The sequence below is a fragment of the Balearica regulorum genome, chromosome 5 (assembly GCF_011004875.1).
Source record: "Balearica regulorum gibbericeps isolate bBalReg1 chromosome 5, bBalReg1.pri, whole genome shotgun sequence".
In the NCBI taxonomy this organism is placed as follows: Eukaryota; Metazoa; Chordata; class Aves; order Gruiformes; family Gruidae; genus Balearica; species Balearica regulorum.
In genome coordinates, this window is record NC_046188.1 from 26,514,265 (window position 1) to 26,531,231 (window position 16,967).

A 16,967-nucleotide genomic window follows, 5' to 3' on the forward strand; every position below is an offset into this window, starting at 1 on the left:
AAGAAACAGACTGACGCGCCTTCTTTCATCCCTGAGTGCGTGCGTATACTCCAATTTCGTGTTTGTAAGTGCCTGGACCCATAAGCAGGTAGCAGCAGAGCAAAGACGAGGGAGACAAGGCTGAGGGAGAGGAAGAAAGAGAGGGCGGGGAGGCAGGGAGCTGGCAGGAGAGCGAAGCTACTTAGTGTATGGGAAGAGGGACCTATATGTGCAGGAGCCCAAAGACTCTGCAGAAGAAGCAGCATAAACAGGATGGTAGGTGTGAGAGGTGCTTGAGGAAGGAAGGGACTCGGGCTTGTAGGATCCCTCGCCTCTTATCATCAGGCTTGTCCAGAAATTTAGTTGTGCTGAAATATTTCATAACCCAGAGTTCAGGTGACTATCCAAACCTGGAAAAAAAACCCAACCCCGTTGGTTTCTGTATTAAACTTGAGGTCACTGAGAAGCCAGAGAGGGTCAGTTCACTGGCACACCCCATTCTCGTTTTAAGTCCCTCTGTACCCTCCACCCGGGGTTTTGCTCTGCCCCGCTCATTCTGCGCCATTCACCATCGCGCTGGCGATCCCTGCCTTATCCCGAGGTCCTGGCGGGAGATATCCCCCGCAGACAGTGGACACCACAAATTGCGTGTCCTCTCAAAGCAACCCGAAACTTCACTGCCCGCCCCAAAATAACCCAAATGTGGAGGAATCAGCCCTGCTCCTCCTTTCCCGCGTCCCCTGTGAGAAGTGGGCAACGGGGACTGTCCCTCAGCCTTTGGGGGTCCCCAGAGGCAGCCACTCGTGTTTGCGCAGCTCCGTTCCCAGAAGAGGCGGCACTGCCCGATCTTTCCGGCCCTGCTGCCTATGGCTGCCGGGACAACAGCCCCAACCTGGAACCGGGGGCGGCCGCGGGTGCGTGAGGAGGCGGCGGGGCCGCCAGGGGGCGCGGTGTCCCGCTCGGTCGCCTGCGGGGAGAGGCGGTGCCGGCGGGCGGGGTCTCTATGGTGACGCCGCAACCCGGAAGCGCTGTGCAGCGCGGTGGCGGCGGCTGCCCCTGCCCGGGCGGGCGGCGCGGGGCTCATGCACGGCGAGGAGGGGTGATGAATATTCATGCTGTAGCGCCCGGGGGGGCGGGGCTTCGCCCGGGCGGGTCTGGCCGCGCGCTGATGGCGGGAGGCAGCGCCGGGGCGGGGGGCGCCGGGGCCGGCGGCCGGTGAGGAGGGGGCGGGCTGGGTCCCGGCGGGGCGGGAGGGGAGGTGGCCGCCCCCGAGAGCTCACTGCCCGTTCCCGTGTCTTCCTCCGTTGCAGGCCTGGCCCCCAGCTGGACGGGCTGTTCCTGCGGCGCTTCCTGCGGCTGCAGGCTGTCCTCTTCCCCGGGTGGCCCTCCCCGAGCGCCCTGATGTTCCTGACGCTGCTCGGCGTCGCCTTGCTGGGTGAGCCTGGGATGGGGGGCGATGGGGGGCTGCACCCCACGTCTGCTCCCCGTTACCCCGCACCCCCCTCTTCGCCATGCCACCGCTGTCCTTCATTTCCTTCCCGTGCTTGCCTCTTTCCTCCAGAGCAGCTGGTTATTTACCAGGTCGGTGTCATCCCCAGCCAGTACTACGAGGTCCTAGGGAACAAGGACTTCTCTGCTTTCAAAAAACTGACTGCCATTGCCCTGACTCTGATCGTAGTGAACTCCACGGTAAGACAGGCCAGAGGCTCCCGTGTCTTGGGAGGGGATGGGATGGCTGCCCATGGCTCCTGACGTGGTCCTGGTGACAAAGGATCTAGGTCTGCCCTTGCTCCATTAGGTAGCTACGTGTGGGACGGATCACTGGTACAAAGTGTTAGGTTTTATTTAATTTTGGGAAATGCTTGTTCTTCTCACTTATCTCTTCCTGTCTGTCTCCTTGCCCTCATTCCAGCTAAAAAGCTTCGACCAGTTTATCTGCAACATGATGTATGTGAGCTGGAGGAAGTCCCTCACCGAATACCTCCACAGCTGCTACTTCCAGGGACAGGTCTACTACAACCTGCACGTGCTGCGTGAGGACATCGATAACCCGTAGGCTGCCTGTGGCTTCTCTCAGCCTTTTGCTTGGCTTCTTGTGGGCTGTTCCGTGTCTTTTCCTGACTTCTCTGTGTCTCTGGGTAGTGGCTTGAGCCCTAGAAGCTTTTGCCATCTAGGCACAAATACCCTTATCTGCCCTGGGTGGGAGGTGGTACCTGTTGCTGGGATCTCCTGTGACTGCTGGTCGTGATGGTTTTCAGGGTAGGACGTTTCTGTTGCGAGCAAAATGGAGGCCTGGCAGAATAGGGATCTAGTGCTGCTATAAAACATGCTGTCTGCAAACTCAACCCTTGACACTCAGTGTGACGTTACAAAGGGCCTGGCTGGAGTCGGAGAGCACTGCCTCTCCTTGCCTTCACACAGCCAGTGCGTTAGGACAGTCCCTGTTGTTCTGTTTGAACTTGAACCACCAGAGTCTCCAGCTGAACAGAGTTCTGTTTAGTTGGGTTTTTAATGGTTTTGATAACCCATGGAAGCCATGGCCAGGAAGGGCTTTGTTTTGCACTCTGTGAGAGCTGCATTTCCACTTTCCTGTTTCTAGGAAGGAAATGTCAGGGGTGACTCGAAATATGAGAGAAGGAGGAGCATTTAGTCCCTCCTTGCTTATCCCAGCCTACCCCGACATCCCCTTCCAGTTTGCTTCAGGCACTGTCCTGCTCAGTGCAGAGCTGCTGATCTACCCAGGCCGTGCAGCAAAGGTCAAATGCCTCCCTCCCTCACAGCTGCCCGCTGACCCTGGCCTTCCAGCCTCTCCTTGCACACAGGACACTGCTGTCGTAGTTACGCACTTTGAAGAGTTAAGATCCTACATTAGACATCATGTGAGAAGTAGAGGCTTTTCCCCTCGCCCCCCTCCAGAGTTTAAAGAAGTTATTAAATACTTGCTGAAAAACTAGAAACCAGCGGATAACTTTTTGTGTGGCTTTATACAGTTGTTTTGAGACCCCAAGCTCCCTTCCCCTGGAGGGGGCACCCCTGTCTAGTCACTGCACTGGTGCTATCTCCCATGTTGATGGCACCAGAGGAGACCAAGCCCAGGATCTGTGTGAGAAATTGCTGTCTTACAGGGACTCCTAACAGAAGCAGCCTCTCTGCTTCTGCTGCCAGGTGCTCCTGGCTCCCTTTGTTGCACAGCGTGGTGGTCTGTGGAGTTGCACAGTGAAATTGTGCTGGGTGTCTCAGGATGGGTTTTTTTTTTGTCTGTATCATTTTTTAGCCAGACCCGTCCCCTGGCTACTTCTGCTGGCCCGGTACTAGGAGAGAGCCTGAGTTCTTACACAGCAACCAGCTGTGCACAGTGGGAGCAGCAAGCAAGGAGAGGGCTTAGCTTGGGTCAAGCAGCCCTACTGCCAGACATGAAATCACAGCTTCATGATGGTGATGCACTTTCCAGCCACTGTCAAGGTTACTCCCACCCTCGTTAAATGTTCATTTCTGATAGTGTTTTAGGGTGGTATGCAGTTGGCAAGGAGAAATTAAAAAAGCCATGCCTGTCACCAAGGCTTGCGGCGCTTCCAGGCAGTGTAGCACATTGGCCATAGCCAGAAGCTCCTGTGTGCCTGTCTTTTCCTTTGAGAGGTGGGAAGGGGAGGACAGAGGCCCCTCACCACATGACTATCCTGCTCAGGTTTATTTTTAACCAGGGAACGTGTTCACGTTGTGCAGTGAAATGCATGACATAACTGGGTCGGTCTGCTCCGCAGCGATAGAGCCAGGTCTCCTGACCTTAGCAGACTGAATGTGTGGGATTGCTGTGAAGTATTTTTCATTACCACCTTGCCTCTGCTAAAACCCCTGATTGTATTATTTAGTGTCTTTTTTAATGCCACAACAAAAATTCTCTTTATCTTGAAATTCCTTGATGAGGATTTTTTCCCTGCACTGGGTACTTAGAGAATGAACTAGAGCAATGAAGTGACCGCCCATTATGCAGTGCAAACCAAACTGAGTGTTAGAAGCACGATGTCGTCCATCTGGAGGGAATGAAGAGTGGGTTCTGAGTGGCATACAAACACTTGTGGCTCCTAGTAGGGCATTTGAGTTGATGCTTATGCGTTATCATTACATGTTGCTTAATAGCTCGTAAAAAGCAATATCCTGCCATGAGTCTGTAGCACAACTAAACTTTATGGGAACAATTACAGTCTGAGGAAAAGGAAAAATGACTGTAAGGTCAGTCAGGGCGAGAGCTGCCCCAAAATTAAATCCATTGCTGTTCCAGGATTGCAAAAGAGTTGAGATATGAATGTCCTTGTGGTTGCATCTGCACTGATGGCTAAGCAGGAGTCCAGCCTTGCTCTTCATTCTGGACTCCAGTGTTCACAGTCATGACCTTTCCACCTGTGCTTAGCGCATCAGACTGAAGCCCTCATCCACGTGCTCTGGACAGATGAGGCGCCAAGGGAGCGCAACTCCCTTGCAACCCCAAGTGCAACTCCTGCTCAGCAATGGGACAGATGGGACTTGAGGGTCTGTCACCCACGTGCCTGCTGCCGATGGGGCGAGGAGGCTTGGTGTGCTGCTGCCTGCTCTTGTGGGACGGGGATGGGTGGAAGCACTTTCTTCCTTGCAGCGAAGGGGCCAGCTGCTGTGGAAGGGTGGCTTTGATGGAAGTGTTTACAAATATCAAACAGCTGGAGAAGGCCTGGCCTGTGCTGTAGCCAGTCCTGGTAGCTCTGGTGCCTGAGATGCAGCACCTGTACTGAAGGTTTTAGGGGAGAATCAGTAGTTTTTGGTAGTACAGGGGTGGGTCCAGAAGAGGAGTAAAGGACAAGGATGCAGAGACCTTTAGCACAAAGTTGAACGGAACAAGGGGTTAATACAACAAACAGGGTGAAAGTAATAGCAGGAGCTGTTCTTCCTGAGTGCCACGAAGGCCCTGGGGTAGGTCCTGCTGGACCATGGAAACTGTCTCCTATGGGAGAATGGGAGTCACAGCTGCAGGTCCCTCCCAGGCAGGGCTGTTCACCTGCACCCTGTTCTCAGTTCAGGCAATGAAACAGCCTGCCTTGCGCCCTGTTAGGGAGTTAGTACTGGTTCTTGCTTCTGGGCTTTAACAGTGTCAATGGCTCTTTGTGTTGAGCAGGGACCAGCGCATCAGCCAGGATGTGGAGAGGTTCTGCAGGCAGCTCAGCTCCATGGCCAGCAAGCTCATCATCTCGCCCTTCACACTGGCCTACTACACGTACCAGTGCTTCCACAGGTAAGGACCCATCCTGGCCCTGCTTTCATGCCTCTTTCCTATGCTCATTTTTGGAGCCTGGCACGCACATTACATCTCCACAGACAGGCACTTGTACATGTGGGTGAGTGGTCTCTACACTCCGAAGGGAATTCTGCCTTGGGGATGCTGGGGTGTGCAATGCTGGCCCCCAAACCTCTGTGAAAGCCAAGAGAAGTGACAGTTGGGGGCTCTAACTGCTTGAGCCTGAGGGTGCTGGGATGTCCTTTTGCTTGGATTATTAGCTGACCTCTCTTTCTCCTCCTCTGTAGCACAGGCTGGCTAGGCCCGGTGAGCATCTTTGGGTATTTCGTCATTGGGACGATTGTCAACAAGGTATTGATGAGCCCAATTGTGTCTAAACTTGTGCAGCAGGAAAAGCTGGAGGGGGATTTCAGGTGAGTCCCAGCAGATCAGCATTTTCACTGCCTCTTGGCAGCTCCTGCGAAAGCTGCATTTTTATCCCTGTTCAGTGCTATGTACGCAGGTACTTCTCTTGTCCGTGACTTTCCCCACACTCGGAGAAGCCTGCCTGCACAATGCTGCCCCAAAGTCCGTGTGCTGAGCCCCTGCCACCCCTTTCACTGCCCTTTGTCATGGCAGGCAGTGCCCTCGGTTCAGTCTCCAGGCTGCTCGCCTGGTCATTGCTGATGCTGGGACATCAGATGCATTGAAGAAAACTGCACAAGGAGCTTCCTTGGGTGCAGATGCAACTTCATTGAACTGCATCTACTGACAGAAATCAGGTTTCTGCTTTACCACCAGCTTCATGAAGTGCCCAAAACAGCACAGTCTTTCCATACGCTCTGTAACTCATCTCTTCCCCTTCCCCTGCAGAGTTGGCTGGGCGTGTGTGGCCGGGGCTTTGCAGCTTTCCCTGGGGCTCAGGGCATCGAGGAACAGCAGCAGCAGGTGGTATGGCACAGGGAGCCCAGACTAGGGCAATTGGTTGTGGTGATTCTGTATAGTGGAGATGCTGGGCTAGCAAATTGGAGGCCCAAGGGCTGTGAGAAGATGTGCACAGAGAGTGGTATACCAAACAAACATGCCACTGAGCTGGCCCAGAATGATGTCCCTTGTGCTAAGCCTTGCTCTCTGGTGCCTTTTTGAGCATATTGAGTGTTTCTGTCAAGAGCTGCCTCAGATCAGTGTTCTGACAGATGCAAGACAAGTTTCCTCTAGCAAGGATGTTGGCTACATAATTCACTGGACATTTGTGCACAATTCTGATGATGTTTTTTTGGGTTGTCCAGGTTCAAACACATGCAGATTCGTGTCAATGCGGAACCAGCTGCTTTCTACAGGTTAGTAGCATTCATTTCTTTACATCCTTGTAAGGATCCTCCCAGCTTGTGGCATCCTTGTTGTATTCATGTATCCCAAAAGGAGTCCAAGTCCTGTTGCTGCAGCTGGAGCTTCCTCTCCCCTCCATGCCACTGCAGCATCATACAGCCCTGACACTCTGTTCTCCTTTGCATTTTATGCATCTGTGGGAATGCTCCACAGCAGCTGGAGACAACTATTTGTTTCTCTGCCTCCCTTCTAACATCCCTAGAGGCCTGATACAGATTCAGTGCTGGCTTAGAGAGCATTGCTGATGTTTTCCCAGGTCCTTACCTGGAAGACCGCTCAAGGTCTCATTGCATCTTGTGAGGATGTTCCCCTGGGGTTTTGTTGCGGGTTGTTTCTGGCCCCATCCTGCTGCTGCTAACCTGCGTGTCTTCTGTGGGCACGCAAGCTGTTTCCTGGCTTCCTTACCTCTGCTTGTTCCTCTAGGTCAGCCTGTGCCCTGACCTTCCCAACACTGTACTACTACTCTCTGAATTTGCTCAGTGCCATTTACCCCGGAGCTGAGCACACGGTTGGGAGCACGGCAGCACCTCTCTGCTTAGGGATGCCCTCAAGTCAGTTGAGCTGCTGCTTGGAGCCTTTAAGAAGTTTCACAGAAATGGCTAGAACCCAGGAAAAGGGCCATGATTTTATTGTAGTTTGTGCTGGGGTGCCTGGTCAGTGACAGGAGGTCATTGCTCCTCTCTTGTCATGTGTCTGCCTTTGCCCTGTGCGTTGTGAAATCGTGCTTCTTCCAGGAATTTAAGCAAGCAGCAGCTATCCTGTCTCCGGTCTTCCCTGCCTGTGATCTGCATTTGGCTCCTTCATGCTGTAATGACTGAGCATTTCAAGTGTTGTGGTGCTATCCCCAAAGTAGTTTGATCCAAAATCACCGATCTCATAAAGATTTATATTGACAGGCATGAAACTCTGATTTAAATAACTGAAATCAATCTTGGTTTGTATTGGCAAGTTGGAGTTATTTCTTTGGGGACCAGTTGATTCTTATTGGTTGATGATAATTTTTCTTAATGGAGAAGATACTCTGATTATCTGCCCTTATTTAAGCTGCAGTACTTTTCCTCACAATTTTGGAAGTTTTTTATTCTATTACTAAGTAGAAAATGGAAAGTGATATATTATACCAGAAAACAGGGCGTCTTACTTCAGTACAGTTCATTAGTAGAAAATCTTCGTTTGGTGGGAAACTATAATTTAATTGAATTGCATAAACCCAGGCATTTTTATGGTAAGAATCTTAATTAAAAATAAAGGAATTTTTTAAAAGGTTGCATTCCTAGAATCCTGCAAGAGGAGGAGCATGTGGCAAGTGGCTGGTTTTGATTGCTGGATTTCTCTAGCTGGTGGAAGCTGTTAGAGCTTGTCCTCTTGCACCTGCCTAACCGTTGTTTTGGCAAAGGAAGAAACAAAACCTGAGCACTGACACCTTTTTACTTCTTTGGTTTCTAAGCCTTTGGAAAAACTTGCTTTAAAAGTGAACCGAATGGGAGGAAAAGCTGAAACTAATATAACAATCTCTCCTCATCTGCAAAAGAAATAACAGCTCTGGTCCCCAGTGCCTTCCTCGCCCTTAACTCCTCATGTCCAAGGCTTTGACCTTTCCGAATACTCAGCAGCTAAGATTGCAGCTCAGTAGTTACCTGAGATGGCTTGTAGGGCAGTAATGCCAAACTGAATTCTAACCAGATGTATTTTTGAGAAAGAAAACGTATTTTTCTAAGAACAGAGAATCTTTAGAACTGAGACTCTTAATCTTAATTTGTATTTATTTCATAGAATAGAATCATAGAATGGTTTGGGTTGGAAGGGACCTCAAAGATCATCCCTGCGATGGCCCGGGCCACCCTCCACCAGACCAGGTTGCCCAAAGTCCCATCCAACCTGACCTTGAACACTTCCAGGGAGGGGGCATCCACAACTGCTCTGGGCAACCTGTTCCAGTGCCTCACCACCCTCATAGTGAAGAATGTCTTCCTAACATCTAATCTAAATCTACTTTCTTTTAGTTTGAACCCATTACCCCTTGTCCTATCACTACACTCCCTGATAAACAGTCCCTCTGCAGCTTTTTCTGAGACCTTTAGGTAGGCTGCAATTAGATCTCCCCGGAGCCTTCTCTTCTCCAGGCTGAACAGGCACCTCCTGGTCCTATCTGCTTGGGCCCTAGTGACTCCCCTGTTGTGTGGACCGTGGTGGGAGCACAGCTGCGTGCTGGGCACAGGCGTGTGTTGGGTGGCAGGGACAATACCTGCCACGCAGGTGGGAGCCTGGAGCGAGACATGAAGCACTCTCTGCATTTTGCCACCTGAGGGCAGCCCAGCCCTTGCAAAGGAGCAGAAGGAGCTGCCACGCTTGCTGAAGGTGGTGATTGAGAGCCCAGATGTTACCTCCTTGCTACTGGCTCAGCCTGGTTGTGGGACCATCACCGCTACCTCGGTAGAGGGTGTCACCTCCTGATGCCCATGGAGATACCCCTGGGAAGGGGGGGGCTGGGGTCACCCGCACTGCGGGCTGCACTGCTTGGGGCTTGTCTGTGTCCTACTCCTCTGCGGTGGGGAATGGGAAGAGGTGGACTGGGGCTGCCAGCTTTGCAGGTGGAGTTGGCTTGCTGTCACCTCCTGGACTCACCTCTGCCCTCTCCCTTCTGTGTCCAGGTGCATAGCGGTGCCGTCCTTCTCTTCCAACCAGGCTCTGCTTGGAAATTGTGTGTGACCTTGGGTGTGTGTTGCTCCAGGCTGGGGCCTCGCTGATGGTGTCTGGCCTTGCTTCACCTCCTCCTATATACAACAGCAGCACCCCATCTGGGAGAGGTTTGCAGGGCTGCTTGTTTCAGCCAGAGTTTCTTGGTGAAGCTCTTCAAGGAAGGCAGTCTTGGCTGTTCAGTTGCTGCTCAGCAAAGAGCTTGTTGCTTGGAGGCTAAGGTGCCAGACCCTTCCCAAGCCTCAGTCCTATGGCCCGTGCTTTGACCTCGTTGCTGTGCTCCCAGGATGTCTGTGGCATGTTGCAATCTTATTTTACAGGGCTGGGCGAGTGGAGCACATGCGCACGGACCGGAGGCTGCAGAGCCTGCTGCAGACCCAGAAGGAGCTGATAGGCAAGGAGCTGTGGCTATACAGTGAGTGGGGAGTTTGGAGGCTGGAGTGGGGCATGTGGTAGCTCCATTGTGGTGGCCCACAGGATTGGGAACCCTACTGCTGGAGCAGCAGTGCTGGGGTTTTGTCTCCTGCCTCTTGCTGGTGCCTGAAAGCCCTGAGGGTGAACAGAGGGTGACTCCTGCAGTCCTAAATGGGAATCCTGCTGTGAAAAAGCATCGTAGAGAGCAAAGTAGTGGAGGACCCAGCTAAGTCAGAGAACGCAAGCCCCAAAAGGGGAATCTGCAGGAATCTCTGCTTTTTGTAGGGCAGGTGTTCAGTGGCCAGGAAGAGAGAGAAGGGCTTGAGCTTTGGGGAAGGAGAAGACTCTATATGTGGTTGGGAGCTGTGGAAACTTCTTTCCTGTAGAGCCTGTCCCTTGAGCGTAGTTGTCCCCTGAAAATCTCCCTTCTCCCATTGTCACTGGGCCCAGGTTTGGGCATTGAATGACCACTGTTAGGACAGCTGTTCCTCATCTCACCAGCATAGCAAGTTTCTGAGCAACATAAGGGAGGGAGAGCCCTGAACGCAGGTGTCTCTGTGAGAGTTTGGGGTCTTAGGTCTTTCTGCCTGTCCTGTGCTCCAAGACAGACTTCGTGGCCAACCATCCGGCCCAGAGCTTCATTTTTGCCCTCCCTCCTGTATCTTGTGAGTCAGCCAGCCCCCTGAAGAGTAGAAACAAACAGACAAAGTGGCTTTTGACCCATGGTGATTCCTGAGCTGTGCGTCTGGATGATGTTTCTCTGCTCAGGGGCCTGCCCCAAAGTGCTCCTTGCTTGGCAAATGGATTTTCACGCTGGTGCTTGTGCTGTCCTGCAAAATGGGTGGTTCTGCTCTGGTGCATCATGAAGGGCTGAGGCAAGACCATGAGTCTTCCTCTGACTGGGCTCATGGGCTGCACTTGAGCCTGGCTAGGAGAGAGGTTCCCACCCTAACTCACTGCCTTCTCTCAATGTGCTTCTCCCCAGTTGGGATCAACACCTTTGACTACCTGGGCAGCATCCTGAGCTATGTGGTCATTGCCATTCCCATCTTTTCTGGGGTCTATGGTGACCTGAGTCCAACAGAGCTCAGCGCCCTCGTCAGCAAGGTGAGCTAAGGTGATCTCCCAGACCCCATTGTGGAGGGTGAGTGGGCGCTGAGGATGGAGGTTTCATGTGGGGCTGCTTGCATTGGGGCTGGATAACCTGCAGCAACTGACCTTCAGGTTAGACTGTCCCTGCCCATGGTGGCATGGAAATGGGAACTTGGAGCCAGCTGGTGTATGATTAACCTGGGGGTGAGAGCTGTCAAGGACACATCTACATAAGTGTTTCCTAGCTCAGATGTCTGCATCTAAAAAAAAAAAAAATAAACAAACCAGGAGGTCAGAAGACCTCTGGCTTTCAGCAGTGTAGGAGGGGATTGGGTCCACGCAGTGCTGTGGGTCCGGGTTATGCCCTGGGCTGCTGCCCACAGTGACCCTGGCCACCTGTGAGGTGAGCTGGCTTGCATTTGCCTTCCTGACCTGACTCATTCCCAAATACTCAAAACTGGCTTGTGATAGAGAATGCAGAGCTAAAAATAGTTGTGGGCCTGCAGGCTGGGACACCCTGGTCTGAGCCACAAACAGTGCCAGGGCAGGGCTGGTGGTGTAGATCTGCATGATGTAGACAGGGTGAGTGTGCTGGGCTGGCCAGCAGACACTCTGCAAACACCATCCCTGGGTGGCAGGAGATGTGTCCACCTGGCAAAAACTGCTGTACTGAGCAGGGAAGCCCTGCTCCATCCAAACAGGGGCATCTTCTCCTTCACTCCCACTGCCCTGGGTAACTTCTCCACCCATCCTTCATCTTGCTGGGACTGCAGACGTGGCCAAGTGTCTGGACTCCTTGGCTACCTCCTTGCAGCCATGGAGGGAGGGGCAGTGCCCCAGCTCAGTGCTGACCCTTGCTCTGATGTGTGATTTCTCCTCAGAATGCCTTTGTTTCCATCTACCTCATCGGCTGTTTCAGCCAGCTCATAGATCTCTCCAGCACTGTGACTGATGTAGCTGGCTACACGCACAGGTGAGCTTCTCTGCAGGCAGGTCTCTGCAGGAAAGGGAAGTGCAGGACAAGACTCTGCCCAGGTCTGTGCTAAATAAATAAAAAAACAGTAGCTTGTGAGCAAGCATGGACAAGTTTGGATATTGTAAGGAGGCTGCTGGAGTTGTCCCTGGCATTCATGCAACCTCTTGTTTGTCTAGGATTGGTGAACTGCAGGAGACCTTGCTGAGCCTTGGCAGAAAAAAAAAAGATAACTACTCAGAAGCCAAAGCCAGCTGGGATTTGGACAGGTGAGTCTCCTCTCAGCAGCTGGCTGGCTTGCAGCTCACTTGTCAGAGTGTGGAGCTGTCATGGGATGGAGGTGGCCCTTGGTGTCACAGCCTGTTGCATGCAGGTGTTTGCAGTAGGCAGTGCTCACTGTGATTTGCCATTCCTGGGGCGTGTGGGCCAGGGCTGCTGTCACACAGGCACAGGAGGTCTAAGGTGCCTGATCTTTGCCAGTCTTAGCATGATCACTTACCCCCAAATCTCTCCTCCTTTGTCTTGGTGGTGGCCCAGCAGCCATTCTGGGGAGGACACGGCTTTCCTTCTGGAGCGAGTGACGCTCTCGGTACCATCCTCTGGCAAGCTGCTCATCAAGGACCTGAGCCTCAGGATCTCAAAAGGAAATAGTGTGATGATTGTGGGGAACACTGGCACAGGGAAGACATCTCTCCTGAGGGTCCTTGGGGGACTCTGGGAGAGCACTCAAGGTAAGGACTGCTGCTTGCCACAGCCTCCTCTTTCTCAACTAGGGCTGCCCTGAGTTTGGAAGTGTGGGGTTGTGAGGCCAGTGCCACTTTATGATGGTGCATGTGTTGCTGACTCTGCTCTGGCTCTCATTGCTTTGCCCTGTGTTGCAGACATACCTTTTCTGGGATTTGTTGGCTACTTCACGGGGCAGGACTGCACAAGGGGTGGTGGGGAGTTGCTGGCTGGCGCTGCAGGCTTGGCATGAGTGTGTCTCTGTGCAGGGAGCATCAAGATGCTGACCTGTTTTGGCCCCCAAGGAGTGGTGTTCCTGCCGCAGCGGCCCTTCTTCACCGATGGAAGCCTGCGCGAGCAGGTGAGCCCGGGGGCTGCCTCTACTCTGGCCCCAGCTCTGTTCCTGGCTGTGGTCATTCCCTGCGAACCTGTGTGCTGCAGAAAGGCCTGCAAGAGGGAGGATGCCTGTGTCTGCTCCCTCCTTTATGCCTGAGTTCATGCCACCGCTGTTGCATCTCTGATGGACTGTGTCCAGCTCCCTCTGACATGTCTTCTTTTGCTCTGTTAAACAGGTGATCTATCCCCTGAAGGAGATCTATCCAGTTTCAGGTATGTGGAAGTTCATTAGAGCAATTAGCCAGCCCTGTGGTGTCAGCTCCCTGTACTGTACCCAGTGCAGCTCCTCCCCCACCATGCCCTGTCAGGAGCACTCATCCATTCTGCTTTTGTTGCTCTCTGCTTTTCCCTGGAAGATTTACCTGAGCGTAGGTTAAGGTCAGCTCTGTGTTCTTTCCCTTTTGGCAGGGAACGTATTCTCTTGATGCAATGAGGACAAGCTGGCCATGCTCTGCATGTTGTGCTAGACGTGTGATATATGTTGAGGCACCTTGCTGTTGGGATACATCTGATCTGTCTGGTACAACCTGCCTTTGGGCAAGCCATGTTTGCTTTCATATCACTTTCCATGCACCTCCATCTTTCACTGTTCCTCTTTTTCATATGATGTTCCAGGGCCTCGCATACTGCCTAGGTCAGACTAGATGGATCCTTTCTCTCCTGCTGTCTTCCTGGGCCAGACCACATGTGGTCTGCTGCAGCTGCAGATGTCCAGATTTAAGTTTTTGTCTGAGTGAAGCAGTGTTACGTGCTGCTTTCAAACACTTGGGAGTCAAGAGTCTTGCAGAGAGCAACTGCAGCCATCAGCTACTGTTGTGGCTCTTCAGCAGCTTCAGAGATGTCCATGGCAGATGCACAGCCCTTCTGATCAGCTTCCATAGCAGCTGACTGTACCAGCTCACGTGTGTGTTTTCCACAGCTGGCTCACCCTGAGGTTTTTCCCATCCTACACAGATCCTTTCGCTGGCTGTACCTGAGCCCTGCTCCCATGACTCCACCACCTGCAGTGTACGGTGGGCAGTCAGCCATAAAAGAGCAGCTGGTGAGCAGGGCCCTGGCAATGGAGGCCTGGATCCCTGTGTTCTGGCTGTGTCCATTTGTGACTGTGGACTGAGCCAAGTCTCAGGTGTATCTGTGGAGCCAAGCTACCTCCTGGCATGCTGCTGATAGGCATGGTTAATGTTTTTAAGGAAGTCTCTGTGCCAAAGCTCAGAACCTGATATAATTAAGGGGTGAAGTCAGCTACACTGGACCTCAGGAGATCCTCCAGTCCTTCCCTCCTGCCCCACTGACTCCTTGCAGCTGTGGCCTCGGCACACATTGCTTATGCTTTACTGCTTTCTGCCCTAGGGTCTGCAGATGATGAGAGAATTGTGCGATTCCTTGAGCTGGCTGGGCTGGTGAGTCCCCGGTAGCGCTGCTGCCTTCTTTCCTGGTGCTGCCAGCCAGGGAAGAAGGGATGAGGTTTTGTGGCAACACAGCGTGGCCATGTGCTGGACAGACACATTGTCTGCAGCTGGGACAGGCAGAGGAGGAGGCATACGGACCAACCTCAGCTCAAGTGGGAAAAGAGAGTAGCAGGCAGGGGGTGGTTAAGCTCAGAGCTGTGGGCTGACAGGGTTGGGGCTGTGTTCACAAGCCTGCTGTGCTCTCTGCAGGCTGATTTGCTGGTGAGGGCTGGAGGACTGGACGAGCCGGTGGACTGGAACTGGTAAGGGGGCTTGCCGTCTTGTGTGAATTTGGGTGATCCCTCTGGGTGGGGAATGCTTCTAAGCAGATGCACATTGTCGCCAGACTTATGAACATCCACGTCCAGCTGTGTCCTGTGGGAGGTGGGCAATATACAGGGGCAAAGCCTTCACGCCCCAAGCATCAATGCCAACAATCACCAGCCACGCTGCTCTGCAGGCAGCTGACTGTGTACAGGGGTGCAGAGCCAGGCCCAGCGTGGAGGGGAGCACGGGAGACACACAGGGACAGCTACTTGCTGGGGGTCTCCCATATCAGCAACCATAAGCTCTTCAGCAAACGGTGTCTTTGTTGAGGGAGATTTTGAATCTCAACCCTGCTGCAGGTATGACATCCTGTCCCCAGGGGAGATGCAGAGGCTCTCGTTTGCGCGGCTCTTCTACCTCCAGCCAAAATATGCGGGTGAGTGAGTGACTGCAAAAGAAAAGGCCGGGGGGAAGGAGTACCTTTGGTATAAAGAGAAGGTGGTACAGAGACAGCTCATGAAATCCCTTCTTTGCTAGGAACATGCTTTGTCTTGGCCATTATTTTAACAGCATAGCACACAGCAGATTCAGGGGTGAAAACATTTCGTTATCTGCGTGGAGGGTGGTAAATCAAGAAGATGTATACAAGACATTCTCTTAGGGAACTAGTGATTAATGTTCTTGGTCCAGATCTGATGACACCTGAAGAAGCCACCTCTCAGCATGCTCATCAGGTGCCACATAAAGAAGCGTGCATGCTAGGGAGCGTGGTGTCAGCTGCCATATATGAAGCTCATGAACCTCTGTAGGGTTGTGGAAGCACTGTGGGAAATTTAGCTGTAGTATTTACCCTTAAGCAACAGGAAGATGCCTCAGGCCATCCTGGATGCTCCAGCTGAGATCTGGGCCGGAGGGGTGCACAGGCTGCTGCTCAGCCTGGCTCTCTGGCACACAGCCTGCCTTCAGAAGGTTGTGTCTTGGCTTTCACAACGGTGGGGGCAAGGCAGTGGCTGGTAGCTGTTGAGTGAGAGGAATGAGATGAACAGCACTGTTTGGGTGGATTTGAGGGCTTGTGGGGAAGGGCAGCTTTCCCAGTTGACTAGCACCAGCTGCGCCAGAGGACAATGAGTCCTTGGGCTTCTCCTCACTTGACTTCTGCAGATGCTCTTGGTGAACTCCGGTTAACATGTGAAATGTTCTCAGCAGTTGCTGCTCTTTTGCTTAGTGGGAGATGGCTGGTCAGGAGAGGATTTGTGGGGCTTACGACTTTTCTCTCAGTGCTAGATGAAGCCACCAGTGCCCTGACAGAAGATGTGGAGCATGAACTGTACCGTGTGTGCCTTCAGCTGGGCATGACGCTGATCAGCGTGGGACACAGGGCCAGCCTGGAAAAGGTGAAATGGGGAGACAGCGCTCCATGCCTCCCTGGTGGTGGCAAGACAGGGGAGATAGAGAGGGTCCCTTGGTGAGCAGAGGGTAGTGACTGAGGCTGGAGAGCCTCACTGTGGGAGGACGACCCCTCACAGACACATCCCTCAGTCGTTGTGTTATTGAATTGCAGTTCCACAGCTGGATTTTGAAACTTCATGGGGAGGGAAGATGGGAGCTCACTCGATGCGAGAAGATGAAGCGGCTCCCAGCTGCGGAAGGATGCTGAAAAACATGCCCTTGTCTGGCCAGCTGCAGAACCTGCACACGCGTGGGAGAGCTCTGAATAGCAGCCATGGAGCTGCTGGGCCAGCAGCTGTCCAGAAGGGATTCATCCAGTGCAAGACCAGTTCTGGATTTTGCTGATAGACACAGAGCCAAGTCTGAACTCATCATGTGGTGTTCTGCCAGGAGCAGACACATCTATGCCATCCTTCTCCCAGCCCCCTTTCTCCTGCCTCCCTACCTCTCATGGAGGAAGGAGTTGAGCTGTTAGGCTGCCCAAAGAGAAGATGCTGTTTCATGGGGCTTGTAGAAGCAAAGGCCAGAGGAACCTCCACTTGTCCAGGATACAGCCTCCTGTTCTGCCCTCTGTGCCTCACTGGGACCTCTGTCTCTTTGATACACAGCTCTGCAGAACAGACTTCTGTACCTGTGGCTCTGCTGAGAGTTGTGCTCCCCAGCAGGAGCCAAGGGATGCACTGTAAGGGGAGAAGAATGCTGTCACAGAGAGGGGGCATGTCTCTGCTCTCCTATGACACAGGGTTACAGGTCAAAGGAACATTTTTGTATTAATATCTGGGGCCTGTTTTCCAACAATGCTTATGGAGAAGAGTCAGTATTTGTTAACCAGACTGCTGCATCTTTTCCTTCTGGGGTTGGCTTTGGAGGAGATGCTTGTATATTGGCAATGGTCCTA

General features: G+C 52.8%; 3 protein-coding genes across 15 annotated transcripts in view; 1 reads left to right on the plus strand and 2 right to left on the minus strand.

Moving 5' to 3' along the window:
* FCF1 (FCF1 rRNA-processing protein) overlaps nucleotides 1-16,967 on the minus strand; it is a 290,016-nt gene that overhangs the window by 211,879 nt on the left and 61,170 nt on the right. The gene's annotated exons all lie outside the window — the stretch shown is intronic.
* Nucleotides 1-16,967, minus strand: part of NPC2 (NPC intracellular cholesterol transporter 2) — a 215,457-nt gene that overhangs the window by 82,684 nt on the left and 115,806 nt on the right. The gene's annotated exons all lie outside the window — the stretch shown is intronic.
* Nucleotides 964-16,867, plus strand: ABCD4 (ATP binding cassette subfamily D member 4). 13 transcript variants are annotated; one of them, XM_075753893.1, is made up of 19 exons: nucleotides 964-1,078; nucleotides 1,290-1,414; nucleotides 1,541-1,668; nucleotides 1,892-2,031; nucleotides 5,123-5,239; nucleotides 5,530-5,655; nucleotides 6,511-6,561; nucleotides 9,628-9,722; nucleotides 10,707-10,828; nucleotides 11,695-11,786; nucleotides 11,966-12,055; nucleotides 12,324-12,517; nucleotides 12,779-12,870; nucleotides 13,082-13,118; nucleotides 14,256-14,305; nucleotides 14,564-14,616; nucleotides 14,980-15,056; nucleotides 15,899-16,014; nucleotides 16,182-16,867. In XM_075753893.1, the coding sequence occupies exons 1-19, from the start codon at nucleotides 1,062-1,064 to the stop codon at nucleotides 16,275-16,277; spliced, it is 1,818 nt and encodes a 605-aa protein (XP_075610008.1). In that variant the 5' UTR covers nucleotides 964-1,061; the 3' UTR covers nucleotides 16,278-16,867. The 13 variants fall into 13 exon arrangements, with proteins under 13 accessions (XP_075610008.1, XP_075610004.1, XP_075610011.1 ...); XM_075753889.1 differs by having other exon boundaries at nucleotides 15,782-16,014; nucleotides 16,182-16,428; XM_075753895.1 differs by having other exon boundaries at nucleotides 991-1,078; nucleotides 1,546-1,668; nucleotides 15,782-16,014; nucleotides 16,182-16,428.